The sequence below is a fragment of the Carassius auratus genome, chromosome 36, assembly GCF_003368295.1.
Source record: "Carassius auratus strain Wakin chromosome 36, ASM336829v1, whole genome shotgun sequence".
NCBI classification, from domain to species: Eukaryota; Metazoa; Chordata; class Actinopteri; order Cypriniformes; family Cyprinidae; genus Carassius; species Carassius auratus.
In genome coordinates this window covers 576,608-595,067 of record NC_039278.1, presented here as the reverse complement: position 1 = coordinate 595,067, position 18,460 = coordinate 576,608, and the positions used below count along the sequence as shown (strand labels likewise).

At 34.8% G+C, this 18,460-nt stretch overlaps 1 protein-coding gene across 1 annotated transcript; it reads left to right on the top strand.

Moving 5' to 3' along the window:
• The first annotated feature begins 2,959 nt into the window (after positions 1-2,959).
• Positions 2,960-16,291, top strand: LOC113054907 (melanocyte protein PMEL-like). The gene is made up of 12 exons (XM_026220694.1): positions 2,960-3,083; positions 7,341-7,436; positions 7,598-7,744; positions 8,139-8,279; positions 8,887-9,048; positions 9,274-9,594; positions 9,701-10,237; positions 10,336-10,512; positions 15,004-15,106; positions 15,275-15,483; positions 15,592-15,679; positions 15,817-16,291. The coding sequence occupies exons 1-12, from the start codon at positions 3,014-3,016 to the stop codon at positions 15,953-15,955; spliced, it is 2,190 nt and encodes a 729-aa protein (XP_026076479.1). The 5' UTR covers positions 2,960-3,013; the 3' UTR covers positions 15,956-16,291.
• Positions 16,292-18,460: the final 2,169 nt, after the last annotated feature.

The window sequence follows — 18,460 nt, the reverse complement described above, 5'->3', positions numbered from 1 at the left end:
ATGGTGTTGGGCCTATTTATCGCATACCAGGGATCATGGATCAGTTTGCATATGTTAAAATACTTGAAGAGGTCATGTTGCCCTATGCTGAAGAGGACATGCCCTTGAAATGGTTGTTTCAACAAGACAATGACCCAAAACACACTAGTAAACGGACAAAGTCTTGGTTCCAAACCAACAAAATTAATGTTATGGAGTGGCCAGCCCAATCTCCAGACCTTAATCCAATTGAGAACTTGTGGGGTGATATCAAAAATGCTGTTTCTGAAGCAAAACCAAGAAATGTGAATGAATTGTGGAATGTTGTTAAAGAATCATGGAGTGGAATAACAGCTGAGAGGTGCCACAAGTTGGTTGACTCCATGCCACACAGATGTCAAGCAGTTTTAAAAAACTGTGGTCATACAACTAAATATTAGTTTAGTGATTCACAGGATTGCTAAATCCCAGAAAAAAAAAATGTTTGTACAAAATAGTTTTGAGTTTGTACAGTCAAAGGTAGACACTGCTATTTTTTTGAACACACCCCTTTCAACTAATTGCCCAATTGCACAGCCTTAAGAGCGTGCATATCATGAATGCTGGGTCTTGTTTGTTTTCTGAGAATCTACTGAACCTACTGGTAACTTGTTTGCCACGTAGCAATAAAAAATATACTAAAAACCTTGATTATTCTGGTTAGTCACATTGTACTGCTATTATTTTGAACAATACTGTAAATGGTCAAAAACACAGTTATGACAAGATTTCAGTTTTGACATGTATTCAAATAACAGTTGTGTGATACTTAAATGCTTAATGCATTACAATTTAACCAATCGAGTGTATATTTAGTGAACTAAAATCTTATATGTAGTTCAGTAAAACTAAACAATTCAAATGAATAAAATATGTCTAAAACTATATTGCAGTGTATTCGTCAGACTAAGACTGAATAAAAATTTCCTGTCAAAATTAACAAAGGTTAAATGTCTAACATTATGGAAATCAGGATGTGTACACCAAATTATTTGTATTGTTCGGAATATGCTATTGCCAAAATTTTGTAGTTCAACAAAGTATTGGAAAAATTAAGGCAAAGCATTGAAAGTCATTCAAGCTATTGCTCTATTAACAATATAATTAGCTGTGTTATTTTTCATTAAGTACTAAGTTTAATTAAATAAATTTCAAGTTTCATTCAGTATATTCAAAATTTCATTCCATATATTCTAGTTTCACTCAATATATTCAGACTTTTATTCCAAATATTCAAGTTTCCTTCCATAGATTCGAGTTTCACTCAATATATTCAGACTTTCTTTCCATATATTCAAGCTTTAATTCCATATATTCAGAATTTAATTTCATATATTTAATAATTTCCTGAACGGAACGCCATAATATATATATTTTAACACAAATAGTGGTGTTTTTTATTCAAAATGGCAAATTAAGACAAAATTCAAATAGTTTTCCATAACTGACATTTTAACATGTTGTAACCATTTGCACAGGTAATGTTCCCAGTTCCCAGGAATTAGTCATAAAACTAATTAATTGTCTAAAAGACTTGAATTATTGTAGCATACTATACAGTACTGCTGGTGAAGAAGCACTCATGCTGGGAATTACAGAATATCAAATCCCAACATCTGATATCGAACCAGACATGATCACTTCTTATATCTTTTATATTTCTACAGCAAAGTTATTACATTTAACTGCAATCAAATTTCTAACTCAATTAAAATCAGAGCTTCCCTTGATAAGACACCTCTATGGAATAACAATACATAGATTGTTATTGTAACACTAATATCAACCCAAGAATTCTAAGAATGAGAAAGAAAAATACATGAAGGTAAAGACATTAGGAGAAAGAACAATGATGAAAGAACATCATTGACTGGACTGTGCTTATACTCTCATCTTGTGACTCTCCTTCACTGCAGCTCTGGGTCATATTAACAGATATGACCCAATAAGCATGATTCTCAGACAGAAAAGCTGAAAGAATATCTCCCTCTTTCTTGTTCTAATTTGTAGATAATGAATAGACACTTATTCTCACAGGATCCACATGTGATCACAAGATGAGGAACTGGAGAGACAGGATACAAATTTACAGATCCATTATTATGAATAAAAATTTTTTATGTAAAACTTGATAGTGATGTTGACTGAAGAGACTAAACGAATCCAAGGAAAACAAAAGAAAAATCAAAGACTTAAAATATTGTGGTTGCACAAGCATACCCCTTCGTAGAACAAAAACCTTTTGTTTAATAAAGCAGACAGCATTTTTTTTTTTTTTTTTTTTTACTGCTTTTCCTTTTTAAAGAGCTTCAGATTGGTCACATTGTCTGGGGGATCTTCTGAAGATCTTTATGCCCTCTTCATGTAAATCCAAAAGGTTTCAATTTATGTATTTAAATTGTTTATTTGGGTCTGGGCTCTGACTGGGCTTTTCTAAAATTATGTTCTTATGAAGTAATTCCTTGGTTGATTTGTGTTTGAGAATATAATTACGCTGAAAATTATTATTATTATTATTATTTTACCCTTTTTTGGTCTCCCCTTGTTTATGATGGCTTGCATGAAATCAGTGGCACATATAATGTTTTTGGGAAAGCTTTTGTATTCTTCTTATTGAGATCTTTTCACAATGTGATCCCAACATACTTTTAAGATTTTGAATTGTATTAGTTAATTTTTCAGTGTATCATCCCCCATAATAGAATAGTGTGCACACTTAGGCTACCAGGTAACCCCCCCCCCCCACCCACCCAAAAAAGCAGTTTTTTTTCTTGCAAGAGATGGTGCCTAACAGTGATGCATTGTAACAATTTATTCGTAAAACATTCCTAAACTGCAACCCTGTATAGGATTACTTCAGGGTGTGGGAGGAACCTGTCATGCACATCTATGAGGTAATACACTGGGGGTTTGGTTTGGGGTGCTGATATTGAAGCAAGACGCCTCATGGGTCTCAAAGAAAAGCTGGATCAGTGACTGTAGTGTTGTTGTAGTCATGCATACCCTAATGATGTGGACGGCTCTTGTCTTTCTAATTCTTACATTCTCATCAGTAGCAGTTTCACGTGAGTATTTCTGTACTTTATATACTTTATATACAGAAAAAGTATATAATTATTAATTAATAGTAATATTAATATTTTAAATACAAAAATAGATACATTAAAGAAATACCTCTCAGTAAATAAGTAAATAATTAAGATTTGTAAAAATTTATATCTTCTTTTAGAATATTTGGATTAATCCCACAGCTGAAAAAAACAGTTGCATTATTTTAAATACCAATATTTTAAACAGCTAAATTTATTACAAATTTTATTCCAATGAATAACCACAAGGCAGTCCAACTTGAAGAGATGTAGATAAGCAGTTGAACAACCTTTAAAACTTTATACTACTGCCCTCCAATGTATCCTTTTATTAATGAGCAATCTTGGCAAACTTTGATATTAGAACTAGTAGTTGTATGGCCAGGATGATTAATGCTATTATTAAGAGGAATAAGGCTAACTATTCAAGGATAATTGGCCTGTGATTTTATTTTGAATAATGTTTGGTGCATGATGTCAAATGTTAAAGAACACCTTTGATTTCCTGGAAATGTATAGCTTTGAATAAAAAATATTTGCCAAATTAATAAAATGTGAATTTAATGCATCTTAAAATTTAAAAATAAACCACATATAATTGCTTCTAAATTGCAATCAGATTAAAAAAAAATATGAATGAAAGTTTGACTATGTAAGAACTATGTGGGAGCTTGATTCATTCCAGCAGTGGGGATTACAGTGGTACCCTCAGCTGAAAGTCACATGAAAAGGATTAAGTGGGATTGTGGAGGTCGTGTGACTCTGTTTGCCAACCCTCACATTCTCTTGCTTTTTTTCATTGTAGACCTTTTCTTTTTGTTCACTTGTAAACTTAAGCCAACCTCTAGCAACTGAACTACCCTATTACTTCAACTACCTTATGAAATTACATTAAATATTTATTATACTATATATATAATTTAGAGTCTATATATATACAGTCATGCCCACAAATATTGGCACCCTTGGCAAATATGATCAAAAAAGGCTGTGAAAATTCATCTGCATTGTTAATCCTTTTGATTTTTTATTTAAAACATTCACAAGAATGTATCCTTTCATTGGATAATAAGAATTTAAAACGGAGGGGAAATATCATTATGAAATTAATGTTTTTCTCAAATACTCGTTGGACACAATTATTGGCACCCATAGAAATTCTTATGAGTAAAATATCTCTGAAGTATATTCCCATTCATATTCACAATTTTGAGCACTCCAGCATGATTATAAACATGAAATTATACAGCCATTGCTTTCTGTTTCACAGAAATATAAAGTGGAGGGAAAATAAAGCCCAAATGCCCTTAATCATCCATCACAATCAGAAAAACCAAAGAATATATTTCTGATGTGCAGCAAAAGATGATTGAGCTTCACAAATTGGTGAAGTGGCTTTAAGAAAAGAGCTAGAGCAGTGACAATTCCCATTTCCACCATCAGGACAATAATTAAGAATTGCCAATCAACAGAAAATGGTAGAAAACTGCCTGGAAGAGGTCGTGTGTCTATATCATCCTAATGCATGGTGAGGAGGTCAGTTTGAGTGGCTAAAGACTCTCCAAGGATCAGCTGGAGAATTGCAGAAAATAGTTGAGTTTCTGGTTCAGAAAAACTTTAAAAAAAAAATTGTCAAACAGAACCTACATCAACACATGTTGTTTGGGAGGGTTTCAAGAAAAGTTCTCCTAGCTCATCCAAAAACAAACTAAAGCATATTCAATTATCAGACACAACTGGAACTTCAAATGGGACTGGCTTCTATGATCAGATGAAACTAAAAATTAGCTTTTTAGCAGTAAACACTCAAGATGGGTTTGGTGAAAACAGGGATAAAAAGTAACCCATGTATACAATGAAATATACAGCTGTATTTTTGATGTTGTGGGCCTATATTTCTGCTGGAGGTCCTGGACATCTTGTTAAGATACATGGCATCATGGATTCGATCAAATACCAACAGATAAAAAATCAAAAAGTGACTGACTCTGTTAGAAATCTTATAATGGGCCATGTTTGGATCATTCAACCGTACAATAATCCAAACACAAACCTCAAAAACAACACCGAAATGGGTCACTGAGCTCAAAACCAAGTTTCTGCTATAGCCATTCCAGTCCTCTGACCTGAACCCTACAGAACATGAGAGGAGTGAACTGAAGAGGAGAAGCTGGGAATCTGAAGGGTCTGGAGTGATTCTGGATGAAGGAATTGTCTCTGATCTCTTGTCAGGTGTTCTCTAACCTCATCAGGCATTATAGGAGACAGTTTTGAGCTGTTAAACTGGCAAATGGAGGTTTAAAAAATAATTCAATAAAAGTGTGACCTTAATTGTGGACAATGTGTATTAGAGAAAAACATTTATTTCATTATGATATTTCCCCCCATTTTAAATTCTTATTATCCAATGAAAGGATACATTTTTGTGAATTTTTCAAATAAAACATCAAAAGGATTAACAATGCAGATTAATTTTCACAGCCTTATTTGATCATATTTGCCAAGGGTGCCAATATTTGTGGGTATGACTGTGTGTATATATATATGTATATATATATATATATATATATATATATATATATATATATATATATATATATATATATATATATATACATATATATATATACAGTGGGGATCGAACGTTTGGGCACCCCTTGCAGAATCTGTGAAAATATAGTAATTTTTCAAAAGTAATTTTCAAAAAATAAGAGAGATCATACTAAATGCATGTTATTTTTTATTCAGTACTGTCCTGAGTAGGATATTGTACATAAAATATATTAACATTTAGTCCACAAGACAAAATAAATGCTGAAATTATTAAAATAACCCCACTCAAAAGTTTGGGAACCCTTGGTTCTTAATACTGTGTTCTGTTACCTGATGATCCTCGACTGTCTTTCTGTTTTGTGATGGTTGTGCATGAGTCCCTTGTTTGTTCTGAACAGTTAAACTGAGCAGCGTTCTTCAGAAAAATCTTTAAGGTCCTGCAGATTCTTCAGTTTTCCAGCATCTTTGCATATTTGAACACTTTCCAGCAGTGACTGTATGATTTTGAGATGCATCTTATCAGACTGAGGATGTTTGAGGGACTCAAACACAACTATTTAAAAAGATTCAAACATTCACTGATGCTCCAGAAGGAAACAAGATGCATTAAGAGCTGGGGGGTGAAAACTTTTGGAATTTGAAGATCAAGGTAAATTTTACTTAATTTGTGTACCGGGAAACATACAAGTATCTTCTGTTGCTTACGAAGGGCAGAACTAAATGGAAAAAAATATATATTTCAACAAGATAAGAAAAATTTGGCCATCTTCATTGTGTTCAAAAGTTTTCACCCCCCCCCCCCCCCAGCTCTTAATGCATCTTGTTTCCTTCTGGAGCATCAGTGAATGTTTGAATCTTTTTAAATAGTTTTGTTTGAGTCCCTCAAATGTCCTCAGTGTGATAAGGTGTATCTCAAAATCATAAAGTCACTGCTTGAAAGGGTTCAAATATACAAAGATGCTGGAAAACTGAAGAATCTGCAGGACCTTAAAGATTTTTCTGAAGAACGCTGCTCAGTTTAACTGTTCATAACAAACAAGGGACTCATGCACAACCATCACAAAACAGAAAGACAGTCGAGGATCATCAGGTAACAGAACACAGTATTAAGAACCAAGGGTTCCCAAACTTTTGAGTGGGGTTATTTTAATAATTTCAGCATTTATTTTGTCTTGTGGACTAAATGTTAATATATTTTATGTACAATATCTTACTCAGGACAGTACTAAATAAAATATAACATGCATTTAGTATCATCTCTTTTATTTTTTGAAAATTACTCGCATTTTCACAGAACCTGCAAAGGGTGCCCAAACTTTCGATCCCCACTGTATATATATATATATATATATATATATATATATATATATTATACCATTAATCTGTCATCTCATGTAGTCATATATATTAATAATATGCATCATTTTAGAGTTTGTAGGGTTGATTATAGTGTTGAAGCAAGGGAATTAAATCAAGATAAATATGCATTTTACACATCTAAAGATTTCTAATAACTGGGCCTGTTGGCTGTTTGAAAAATTATGATATCGATAATTTCCCGTAGATGGGGTTTTAAAGAAGACATGTGAAATTTTAAGAAAAGCTGACTTTATTAATTTCTCATTACTGAAAACTTATTTTAATTCTCTTTCACAAATGCTCTTTTCATCTTTCTTGTAGAATCCAGAACACGCTTTGCACATTATCGTTCATGGAACTCACAAATGTATCCAGTTTGGAGGGATGGAGATCCTAGATACAGAGACTGTTGGAAAGGTATTTGAGCACATACAAGCATTCATGGACACTTTTACATTTAAATTATTATTGTTTGATGTATTTTTTGATTTTGCACCTGTCCAAGTCACTTTGCATAGCTGTACCTTGAACTTTTTTATTGTTTTTTTTTTTAATGGGGAAATACTTTTTTGCCATAGGTGGAGAGTTGACATTTGAAGTCAGAAGTGATTCTCCTACACTGACAGGAGCCAAAGCCACTTTCAACATTGATGTTCACTTCCCTCAGAACCAGACAGTCCTTCCTGATGGACAGGTGGTGTGGGCACGAAACTGTACAATTAATGGTTAGTTATATACACTTCCATAATACAATACATTTGCAATAAAATATATGTTTTTATTTTTGCACTACCATCAATCAAAAATGTGTAATATATTTAGAAAATTTTTAAGCTTTTATACATTATTTATATTTTGTTTTAATATTTTTTTTTATGTATGCGTCACTTGTTATTCCCTGAAATAAGCATTATTATTAAATATGTTATGAATTTGAATGGCAAATAAAAGAATTTATATATATATATATATATATATATATATATATATATATATGTGTGTGTGTGTGTGTGTGTGTGTGTGTGTGTGTGTGTGTGTGTGTGTGTGTGTGTGTGTGTGTTTGTTTGTGTGTGTGTGTGTGTGTGTGTGTGTGTGTGTGTGTGTGTGTGTGTCTTTTAGGAACATCATATAATATGGGCCAGACAGTATACGCTGATTCCAATATCCCTCAAAAATGGACAGGTGTCTTTCCTGACAGGACACCATTCCCTAAGATCTCCAACAAAAAGCCTCGCTTTGTCTATGTATGGAAAACATGGGGTAAGAGCAAGTTTGAACCTGTTGAATTATTCTTAGTCTAATATAGGTTAGAGCGGGGTAAATTGAGTCAGTTTTTACTTTGTGTTTAATGTGTGAACATGACAGTAATGGGTCCAACTTAAATATTTACATATTTAATATGGTACTGTAGTGCATCCTTGGGAATAACATCTTTTAATCTAAAATAAACTGCTTTCGGAATATGGCTTTCCAAAAAAAAAAAGAAAAAAGTGGTCTCTTGGCGCAACATGCCCCCAATGATTGGTAATTTGAGCCTAGAGAAAGGATAAATCGAGCCACATGGAGTAAAAGTGAACTGAACTTTCTATATCAAAGGAAGATAAATTCAATAAAAATGAAATGACTGGAGCCTTGTTGATGACAAGGGTTATTTTTATATCAAACACTGTACCAACAGGGTTACATTATCTAATAATAATATCATAAGGCATGCATAAAGTATTATACAATGCAAAAGACATTATTTACAGATCATTAACTATTTATTTTACATTTTTTTATTTTAGGTGTAGCTTGATGTTAGGGTGAGGGTTAGGGCAACTGGTTGCTGAATTTTAGTTACTCTTGCATTGTTTCTCTCTTTCAGGAAAATATTGGCAGGTGGCCGATGGTCCCTCCTCTCAACTGACAATTGAAACAGATAATATGCCTCTTGGTTCTTACACCATGGATTTGGTTGTTTATCACTGCCGTGGAAAAGACAAATTTGTTCCCCTTGGTTATGCATCTACCCAGTTCTCCATCACTGGTGAGTAGTTTAATAAATGCACATATGTCTAGATATCCCTTATCCCTTGTCAACTCATCATAATTTCTTTAAAAAAAAAAAAAAAACATTAAGCCTCTTTTGTTTAACTTACATTGAGTTGAATTGGAGAGTAATCAATGTAACTGGAGAGTAAACCAATGTTGTCATTTACTATGTACTGTATATTCCTACAAGAATCTAATTAAACTTCCTCTTCTTCTCTAGACCAGATTCCTTTTGCAGTGATGATATCTCAGGTTGGTGACATCAATCAGGGTGACCAAAGCTTTATCCAGAACAGAGCTGTGTCCTTCAGCATTAATTTGCATGACCCTAGCCAATATCTCATTGGGTCAGACACCACCTTCAACTGGGATTTTGGTGACAATAGTGGAGCTCTGATTTCTCGGGAAACCACTGTTACCCACACATACCTTACAACTGGTTCCTTCAGGCCACAGGTGGTTTTGATGGCAGCTATCTCAACTGGTTGTCAGCTCAATCCAACTCCAGCAGCCACTGGTGTACCCTCTGTTCTTTTGACAGGTAGAATTTTCATATTGTATTTAAAGCTCATGTTTCATGGAATTTAAAAGATAATTCTCAGTTTTGAAGAGCTATCTATCAGTCAGTGCCTTCTCCTCTTTGACAGAAGAAACAACAGCAGTGGGAAATGTTGTGCTGACTGTTTCTCCTCAATCGGTTGAAATTGTTCCCATGGCAGAGGAAGGAGTTGCACCTGATCTCACTGTAGTTGCCAGTGACTTGGCAGTGTCAGCAACTGATGCAGTGGCAGAATTAGATAATACTGTTCAGGAGGTACCCACTGCTGCTGAAGACACTGCTGTGGCAGATGATGACAATACTGCTGTAGTTATTTTAGCCATGCCTACACCTGTTGAGGCTGGACCTGCGACAGATGTTCCTGCAGCTGGCACAGTCCCAGAAGGAGGCGAGATTATAATCAATCTGGCGGCCACAGATCTCACAGAACCTCCTGCTGCTGTAGTTGAAACAACCTCTGTTCAGACACTTGACACAGTGGCACTGACTGGAGATGCAATAATCATTAACACACCTGAGGCAGTGGTCATAGATGTCATAGCATCTGTTATACCTGTAGCAGAAAACATTGAAGCAGTTAATGAAGTTGCTGCTGGAGTCAACATGGCAACCGAAGCCAACAGTGGTGAAAAAAATTTACATAGACATCCATAAATTCAAAAATTAAAAACCAGTTAATTGTATCATATATTTAATGTATTTGCATTGGTGCTTAAATTGCAGGCATAACTAGCATACCTTTGGCAACAGTGGGTGAATTAGAAGCTGAACTGGTGGCAGGAACTGAAGCAACCCAGGCTGCTCTAGTCATTGCAAAGCGGCAAGCACCAGAAATGCCAGCAGAAGAAAATTGTATGATTTATCGTTATGGCTCCTTCTCTACAACTCTTACAGTAGTCCGTGAGTATTTTATTAATTATTTTATACACATATACATTTAAACAATAATACTAGACCTGAATATTGATCTTTTGTGCATCATTGTTTTTAAAGAGAAGCAAAAAGAAAAAGAAAGATTTTCTTCGTCTTCTTCATCTTTTTCTTCTTCTATGGCCGTCAATTGAACCGTATAGTAAAAAGTTGTGAAATTTGGCACAAAGACTGAGGACAGTCTGTATATTAACCACATCAAATTTTTAGTCTCTTACTCAAACCTACTAGTGCCATCACTTGTCCAAATTTGGTCATGTATGCATGAACTAGCTTTTCTGCATCAGAAACAGGTCATATATTTCGTAGCTTGGCAATGTTTCTAAGATGGAAGAATGCTGTTTTTGTAAGATGGGAAATATGGTTTTCAAAAGACAAGTTGCTGTTTAATATAACACCCAGATTTTTGACTGTAGAGGAAATAACAGTACATCCGTCTAGTTGCAAAGTGTAGTCTACTAGATTCGGTGTACTGTTTTTTGGTCCAATAAGTAATATCTCTGTCTTATCCGAAATTAATAGGAGAAAATTATTGGTCATCCAACATTCTAACACACTATGTTAGCTTAAATAAATAAGAAGTATCATATGGTCTCACTGATATATTTAGATGAGTATCATCAGCATAACTTTTTAAACATGAACAATTTTTGTGTTGATTGTGATGGTCATTTTAGATCACTGTCCTGATGAAAGATCCAAACAAGGACCATTATAAGATTTCTACTAGAGACAATCAGCTTTTGAATTTTTAACCGTTAGTATTTGCTAGAATCTTTGATCTGTATGAACAAGATGTCCCCTAGGCAGAAATGTAGGCCAACAACATTAAAGATACAGCAGTAATTAGAATGTCATGGAAAAGTTAATTTATTTCAGTAATTCAACTCAAATTGTGAAACTTATGCATTAACCCTCTGGAATCGATTCACGCATATACGTGTGATGAGGCATTTTCTCCTGATAACCCAAAAATAACTTAAATTACACTTTCAGTTTTGATCGTAAAGATAGAGCAATATATCAATTGAATCTGTAAAGGGTCTACTTTTATTTGTATACAGACATAATAACAACAATACTTTGTGCATTTATAAATTAAAGATGAGAAACGATGCACTGTCTGCAGCCTTGGTCTGCGGTGATCTTCATGTAGAAACGCATCATTAAAATGAACTGTAACTCAGTGACTACTCAACGAAAAGACATGAGAGATATATCTATAGAAAGCTTGGAATTTGTACTTTTATTGTCTACTTTGGGCATTTGTTTGCTACCGAAAACAAATATTCTGTCATAAAGTTTAACACTTGCTGACTTGGTGGCAGTGCACAGCATTTTGGTTTTCCACCTACTGTATGTAGACAACAAGCAGCTCACTAGGATTTTAACCCTCTGAGGTCTAAGGGTATTTTGGGGGTGCATGAATAGTCACAGTCAGTGATAATTTGGGGTGCAATGTCATCTGCTGGTTTTGGTCCATTGTGTTTTTTGAAAACCAAAGGACTGCACACGTTTACCAAGAAATTTTGGAGCACTTTCTGCTTCTTTCTGCTGACTAGCTTTTTGAAGATGCTGATTTCATTTTTCAGCAGGATTTGGCACCTGCCCACACTGACAAAAGCATCAAAAGTTGGTTAAATTACCAAGGTGTTGGTGTGTTTGACTGGCCAGCAAACTCACCAGACCTGAACCCCATAGAGATTTTTTTATTATTATTTATTGGTATTATGAAGTATTCTAATTTGTTGAGATAGTGAATTGGTGTTTTTTTATGTAAGCCAAAATCATGACAATTTTCTCTCATAAGGCTGCAGTTCTCTCGGTTGGTTGTGCATCTTTTTCTTCCACACTTTTTCATTCCACTCAACTTTCTGTTAACATGCTTGTATACAGCCTCTGTAAACAGCCAGCTTATTTGGCATTGAATGTTTGTGGCTTACCCTCCTTGTGAAGGGTGTCCATGATTGTTTTCTGGACAACTGTCAGATCAGCAGTCTTCCCCATGATTATGTAGCCTAGTGAACCAAACTGAGAGACCATTTTGAAGGCTCAGGAAACCTAGGGAGTGTTTTGAGTTGATTAGCTGACTCTTTCTTTCATTTTTTAAATTGATGTTTAATGAAGGCCATCAGTCTGTTGCTGCACATCAGAACTATATTCTTTGGTTGTTCTCATGTAGTTTTCCTCAGATTTATACTGATCTGAAACAGGAAATCATGGCTGGTTAATTTCATGTTCCTAGTGGTGTGCTAACAAATGTAAATATAAATGTAAATCTAAATCTTCAGAGATTTTACTCATAATTATTTCTAGTGGTACAAATAATGGTGGCCAATGTGTGTTAGAGAAAGTAATATATATATATATAATTAAATGTAATATTATATATATAATATTAAATGTAATTAATTATTATTAGTAGTATTATTGTACAAATATAATTTTTTTACACTGTATTTAATCAGAATTGTTTCAAAAAAGCAATTTTTCAAAGGCATGATTAACTATTCTAAATAATTCTAAGCCTACTCCAGACTTAGTTTAAATACTGTCTGGGAAACCACCCCAGTAAGTACTACATTACAGTGTGCATTCCAAGATAATATTTTATGTATGTAGAGTCTGGCCATCAAGGTTAGAGTGAACCACCCTCAGTCTGGACACTAAACCTCTGTCATAAGTATTCTGCATTTGTCTTTTAAATGTAAAACTTAGGCTACCAGTTAATCATAGGTTAGTAATTGAGTCTATGATGCATCCCAGAATCTGACCTACCAAAATTTATGGTAAGAAGCCAATACTGCTTTCACAAACATTGGGAAAGTCATGGCCTAATGGTTAGAGATTTGGACTTGTAATCCAAAGGTTAGAAGTTTGAGTCTCGGGCTGGCAGGAATTGTAGGTGGGGGTAGTGAATGCACAGCACTTTCTCCATCCTCAATACCACGACTGAGGTGCCCTTGAGCAAGGCACCCCAACTGCTCCCCAGGGGCCGCAGCATAAATGGCTCCCCACTGCTCTGGGTGTGTGTTCACTGCTGTGTGTGGGCACCTTGGGTGAGTTAAATGCAAAGCACAAAGTCTGAGTATGGGTCACCATACTTGGCTGTATGTCACTTTCATTTTTATATTATGATGTCTAAATGATACCTGTAAGCAGATCACATCTACTTAAGAATAAAGAATTGTGCTATTATAATACCTAAATACAACTCAAGTGTATTATATACACTATGAAGTTTAAAAAAGGCAGACATGTATATTCTTGTGAAAGATGTTTTCTCTGTTTGGGGGGGAATGGACATATTTAATGCATACTTTGTTTTTAAATACTTTACTATAGGTTAGGGGTGGATAATTTTAACATTGGTTTATTATTCATGCAATAATATATATTACTGTAATTACTATTAATGCTACTATTAATAGTTTTCAGTAGCAGTTATTGCTACATGATAAAAACTTCATGGAAATGTGTATTCTATAATATATATATTTCCTAATGTAGAGCAGTATTCCGATTCATTCCCTAATTACAATATGAATGTTTTATATTCTACAAACATGTTCCTCATTGTTATCACAGAATAAGGCAGAATAGTGCTATAGTGTAATAAATGCTGTCAACTAGCACTGCATTATTCACATACTGTATTTATTACCTGGGTGTGTTCATTATATTCACATTTCATCAGTAAGAATGTTTCTGCTTTTTATTCAGCTGAGCTACAGCAATAGCTGGATGCCTCTGTCCATATTCGGGATTTCTTGTCTGGAATGTTATTAGTTATTACTTCTAAGAGTACATTTTGGACTTTCTGCATTAGAGCGCCATCTGGCATTGAGTATGAATGAAGCAGACCCTGCAGGAGAGTATTTGTGGAGCTCTGTATTGTTTGTAGCATCTTTTTGAATACAAATATAGACTACCTTGTCTCTTTGCATTTAATTCTAGGTTTATAATATTGTGTTCAGTTATGACAGTCAAGATGATAAAACTCTCTCCAAGATGATCCAGTGTTTCTATCACTATACTTGATTTGTAGATAAAGATCAATGGTTTTGCATAAAAGGCCTTTATCTTGCTGGAGTTTAGTGCTGTTACTAAAACTGTTTTAAACTGTTAAAAGGAAAGACTCTATCACACAATAAACTATGCATAAATATTTATTTCCTTTGAACTTTTATATGTAGACAGTGACTCCATATTCAAGCATGCCATTCTGTGCACGAGATGCGCATAAGCACTTTGTGCTACACTGTAATGTGCCACACTTTCATGTTCTGTCCCATTTATCATATGTTGCTGCCTTATTACTGTGCTATATGTCTTTTATGTCTTTTATAATTTTATATTATATATTTATATGTAAAAATATGTACTAGTTCTGAGAAAAATGGCATCAGTGCCTGTCTTCATGTGTTTAATATTCTCTACATATATGTTTTCTGACTTCAGAGGGGATAGAGAGTGTTGAGATTGTGGAGGTGAATAATGTGGTGATTCTGGCCACAGAGCTGGAGCAGAATGCTGTAGATCTTACAGTCACATGTCAGGGAAGGTAAATATTCCTTTGATTTGATTTATTTTATAGACTGTATATAGTCCTTACTGTTCTTAGCTGTAGCTGTTTTATAATAATCTTACACTGGTAATAATGATGACTGTGGTTGAACAAGAATTACCAAAGTTATTTTTATTGAATATTTTTTTTATATTTACTTGCCAGCCTGCCTAATCAAGTGTGCACCGTGATATCCGATGCAGACTGCACAAGCCCTGTTCAGGACCTACAGTGTAATGCTGTGACTCCAAACTCTGAGTGTCAGATGGTGCTGCGACAATTTTTCAACAACTCGGGCACCTTCTGTATCAACGTGTCTCTGACCAATGATGTCAGCTTGGCTGTAACCAGTGCAAAGCTCAGTGTGGCTATAGGCAAGTATTATAAATTCAAAGCATATCTAAAATAATAAAATGTTTTTATTTTTTGTCTGAACACAAGCTTTAAGCTCACAGCTTCACAATTTATCTTGTTAAAACTAGACACAAATTCAGCAAGGAACACAGCTGGAGCAACACTGGGAGTCCTTGTTTTTATTTGTGCTTTGGGGGCCATTGCTTTTTCATACAAGTAAGGCACCAATACACATGTGGGTTTCATCAAAATAAATATTAAGTATATGTTATTGTATGCTGTCTAGTTAAATGTTAACAAAGTTTAAGTACATTAAAGTAACCCTCTATTTGTATTTTTTTTTTTTTATCCAGGCGGTTGAAGGAATACCATGTAATGAGAGAAGATAATACAAGCAACAGTTTCAGCTCAGTGCCTTTAATGCTGTGGAACCTTCTGAGCCGGAGGTCCACTGCAGAGAGCCGCCCACTACTACTTGGGCGAGTCGTGTGAAAAGCTGTCCACTTCTGCTTTAAGTCATATTGCAAACTCTGTAAAATCTCTCAATAAGAGAATTAAATATGAACAATGAGGGCCTCATTGTATTGTTATGCCCCTGTATGCCTCACATTATCTAAACGATGTTTTATTGTATGTGGCAGTTACTGAATAATTACAGTGTATTTGTGTGTCGTCATAAAAAGAAAAATGCACATATTTCCTGTTCATGTTTAGCTTTTCTTGGGTTGCAATCATCTGACTTATTCCCCTTCAGTATTTGTTATATCCATAAGTGTCAGTCAAGAAATATAGAGTTGTAATTTTATCTATTAAAAATATAGTGCAAAATAGTGACAAACCAAATAGTTTACTTAAATTATTCACAGCACTCACCCCTTAACTATCAGTTATATGGATAATAGGGATTGTGGCTGGGAGCACCTTCGGTTAATTATAATGTAAATGTAATCATTCTATAAGTAACCTGCTTGATAGGAATACCAAACAACATCCTAGTAATCTCTAATGTCTTACTAGAGCCACATAGTAACATACTAGGGATGTTACAGTAGCATACTTTAATATTTCCCTTTCAAGTGAGGAAATTACACAGATCTGATTTTCAGCATTTGTAGTTCCTTTGCTAAAATGGGGCAACTCTTTTTAATTAGATAATTATATACCTATTTACAAGCTTTTTTTTTTTTTTACTTTTGGAAAGTCTTATTAGTGAATTGATACAGTATCTAAATACTCATACTCAAGTTTGAGTATGTCTGTCACGTATGAGTATGTCTGTCATCAGGAATCTGAAAAAAGCACAGCACCACTACAACTTAAAATGACATAAAAGTTTAAATGATCCTGAGGAAATGAAAACATTATTGTCTATGTTATACTTTTAGTTAGACTTAGAAGTGATGGATTATTAGATAATGTTGTTTCATGGTTTAACACCTTGGATGCTGTATATCGCAATGCTTAAAACACCAGTGGTTTTCAACCTGTGGGCCGCGAAGGTATTGCAGGTGTGCTGCAAATTACTAGTCAAGTCAGCTTTATTCATATAGTGCTTTAAACAAAATACATTGTGTCAAAGCAACTAAACAACAGTGTGTCAATAATGCAAAATGATAGTTAAAGGCAGTCATCATTGAATTCAGTGATGTCATCTCTGTTCAGTTTAAATAGTGTCTGTGCATTAATTTGCAATCAAGTCAATGATATCGCTGTAAATGACGTGACCCCAACTAAGCAAGCCAGAGGTGTCAGCGGCAGGGAACCAAAAGTCCATCGGTGACAGAATGGAGAAAAAAACCTTGGGAGAAACCAGGCTCAATTCAATTCCGGGCTGCAGCAAGTTAAAATTGTGCAGAAGAATCATCTGTTTCCTGTGGTCTTGTCCTGGTGCTCCTCTGAGACAAGGTCTTTACAGGGGATCTGTATCTGGGGTTCTAGTTGTCCTGGTCTCCGCTGCCTTTCAGGGATGTAGAGGTCCTTTCTAGGTCCTGATCCACCATCTGGTCTGGATACGTACTGGATCCGGGTGACTGCAGTGACCCTCTGATCTGGACACAGACTGGATCTGGTGGCTTCGGTGACCTTGGAACAAGAGAGAAACAGACTAATATTAGAGTAGATGCCATTCTTCTAATGATGTAGCAAATAGATTGGGTGTTATGGGAAGTATTCCCGGTTCCGGTTTACCTAATTAATGCAGTTTAAAAATAATTTAAGGGATTTGGATATTAGAAGCATATTAGTGTGTTATGTGTAAGCCAGGTTAAAGAGATGGGTCTGCAAGACTGCAAGAGCGTATCTGCCTCCCGAACAATGTTAGGTAGGTTATTCCAGAGTTTAGGCGCAATATAGGAAAAGGATCTGTCACCCACAGTTAAGCAAGGCAAGGCAAATGGTAATTCAAAGTGCTTTACATAAAAGAAAGTAAAATAATCATGAAGAAAAAAACAAAAATAAAACAAGCAATTTTAAAACTTTTAAAATGATTAAAACATTTAAAAACAGTTAGAAAATGATAAAAAAAAAAAAAATCAAACAGTGAAAATATAGTGCAATCTATACGGACATTGCACAATGCTCATTCAATAAATGCACAGCTAAACAGATGAGTTTTAAGTCTAGATTTAAATGAGACTAGTGTTTTAGCACATCTGATCTCTTCTGGAAGCTGATTCCAACTGCGGGCAGCATAGTAACTAAAGGAGGACTCCCCTTGTTTTGTGTAAACCCTTGGTATTTCTAACTGACTTGATCCTAGTGATCTGAGTGGTCTGTTAGGTTTATATTCAGTGAACATATCTGCAATATATTTCGGTCCTAGGTCATTTAGTGACTTATATACGAGTAAAAGTACTTTAAAATCAATCCTAAATGTAACTGGAAGCAAGTGTAAGGACCTGAGGACTGGTGTGATATGCTCAGATTTTCTGGTTCTAGTCAGAATCCTGGCAGCAGCGTTCTGGATGAGCTGCAGCTGTCTAATGGTCTTTTTGGGAA

Excerpts from the sequence above, each read along its gene's own strand:
- LOC113054907 (XM_026220694.1), top strand. The coding sequence starts at position 3,014 with ATGCATACCCTAATGATGTGGACGGCTCTTGTCTTTCTAATTCTTACA. Across the intron at positions 10,238-10,335 it reads GGCAACCGAAGCCAACAGTG|GCATAACTAGCATACCTTTG; the intron begins GTGAAAAAAATT and ends CTTAAATTGCAG. Across the intron at positions 15,107-15,274 it reads ACAGTCACATGTCAGGGAAG|CCTGCCTAATCAAGTGTGCA; the intron begins GTAAATATTCCT and ends TTTACTTGCCAG.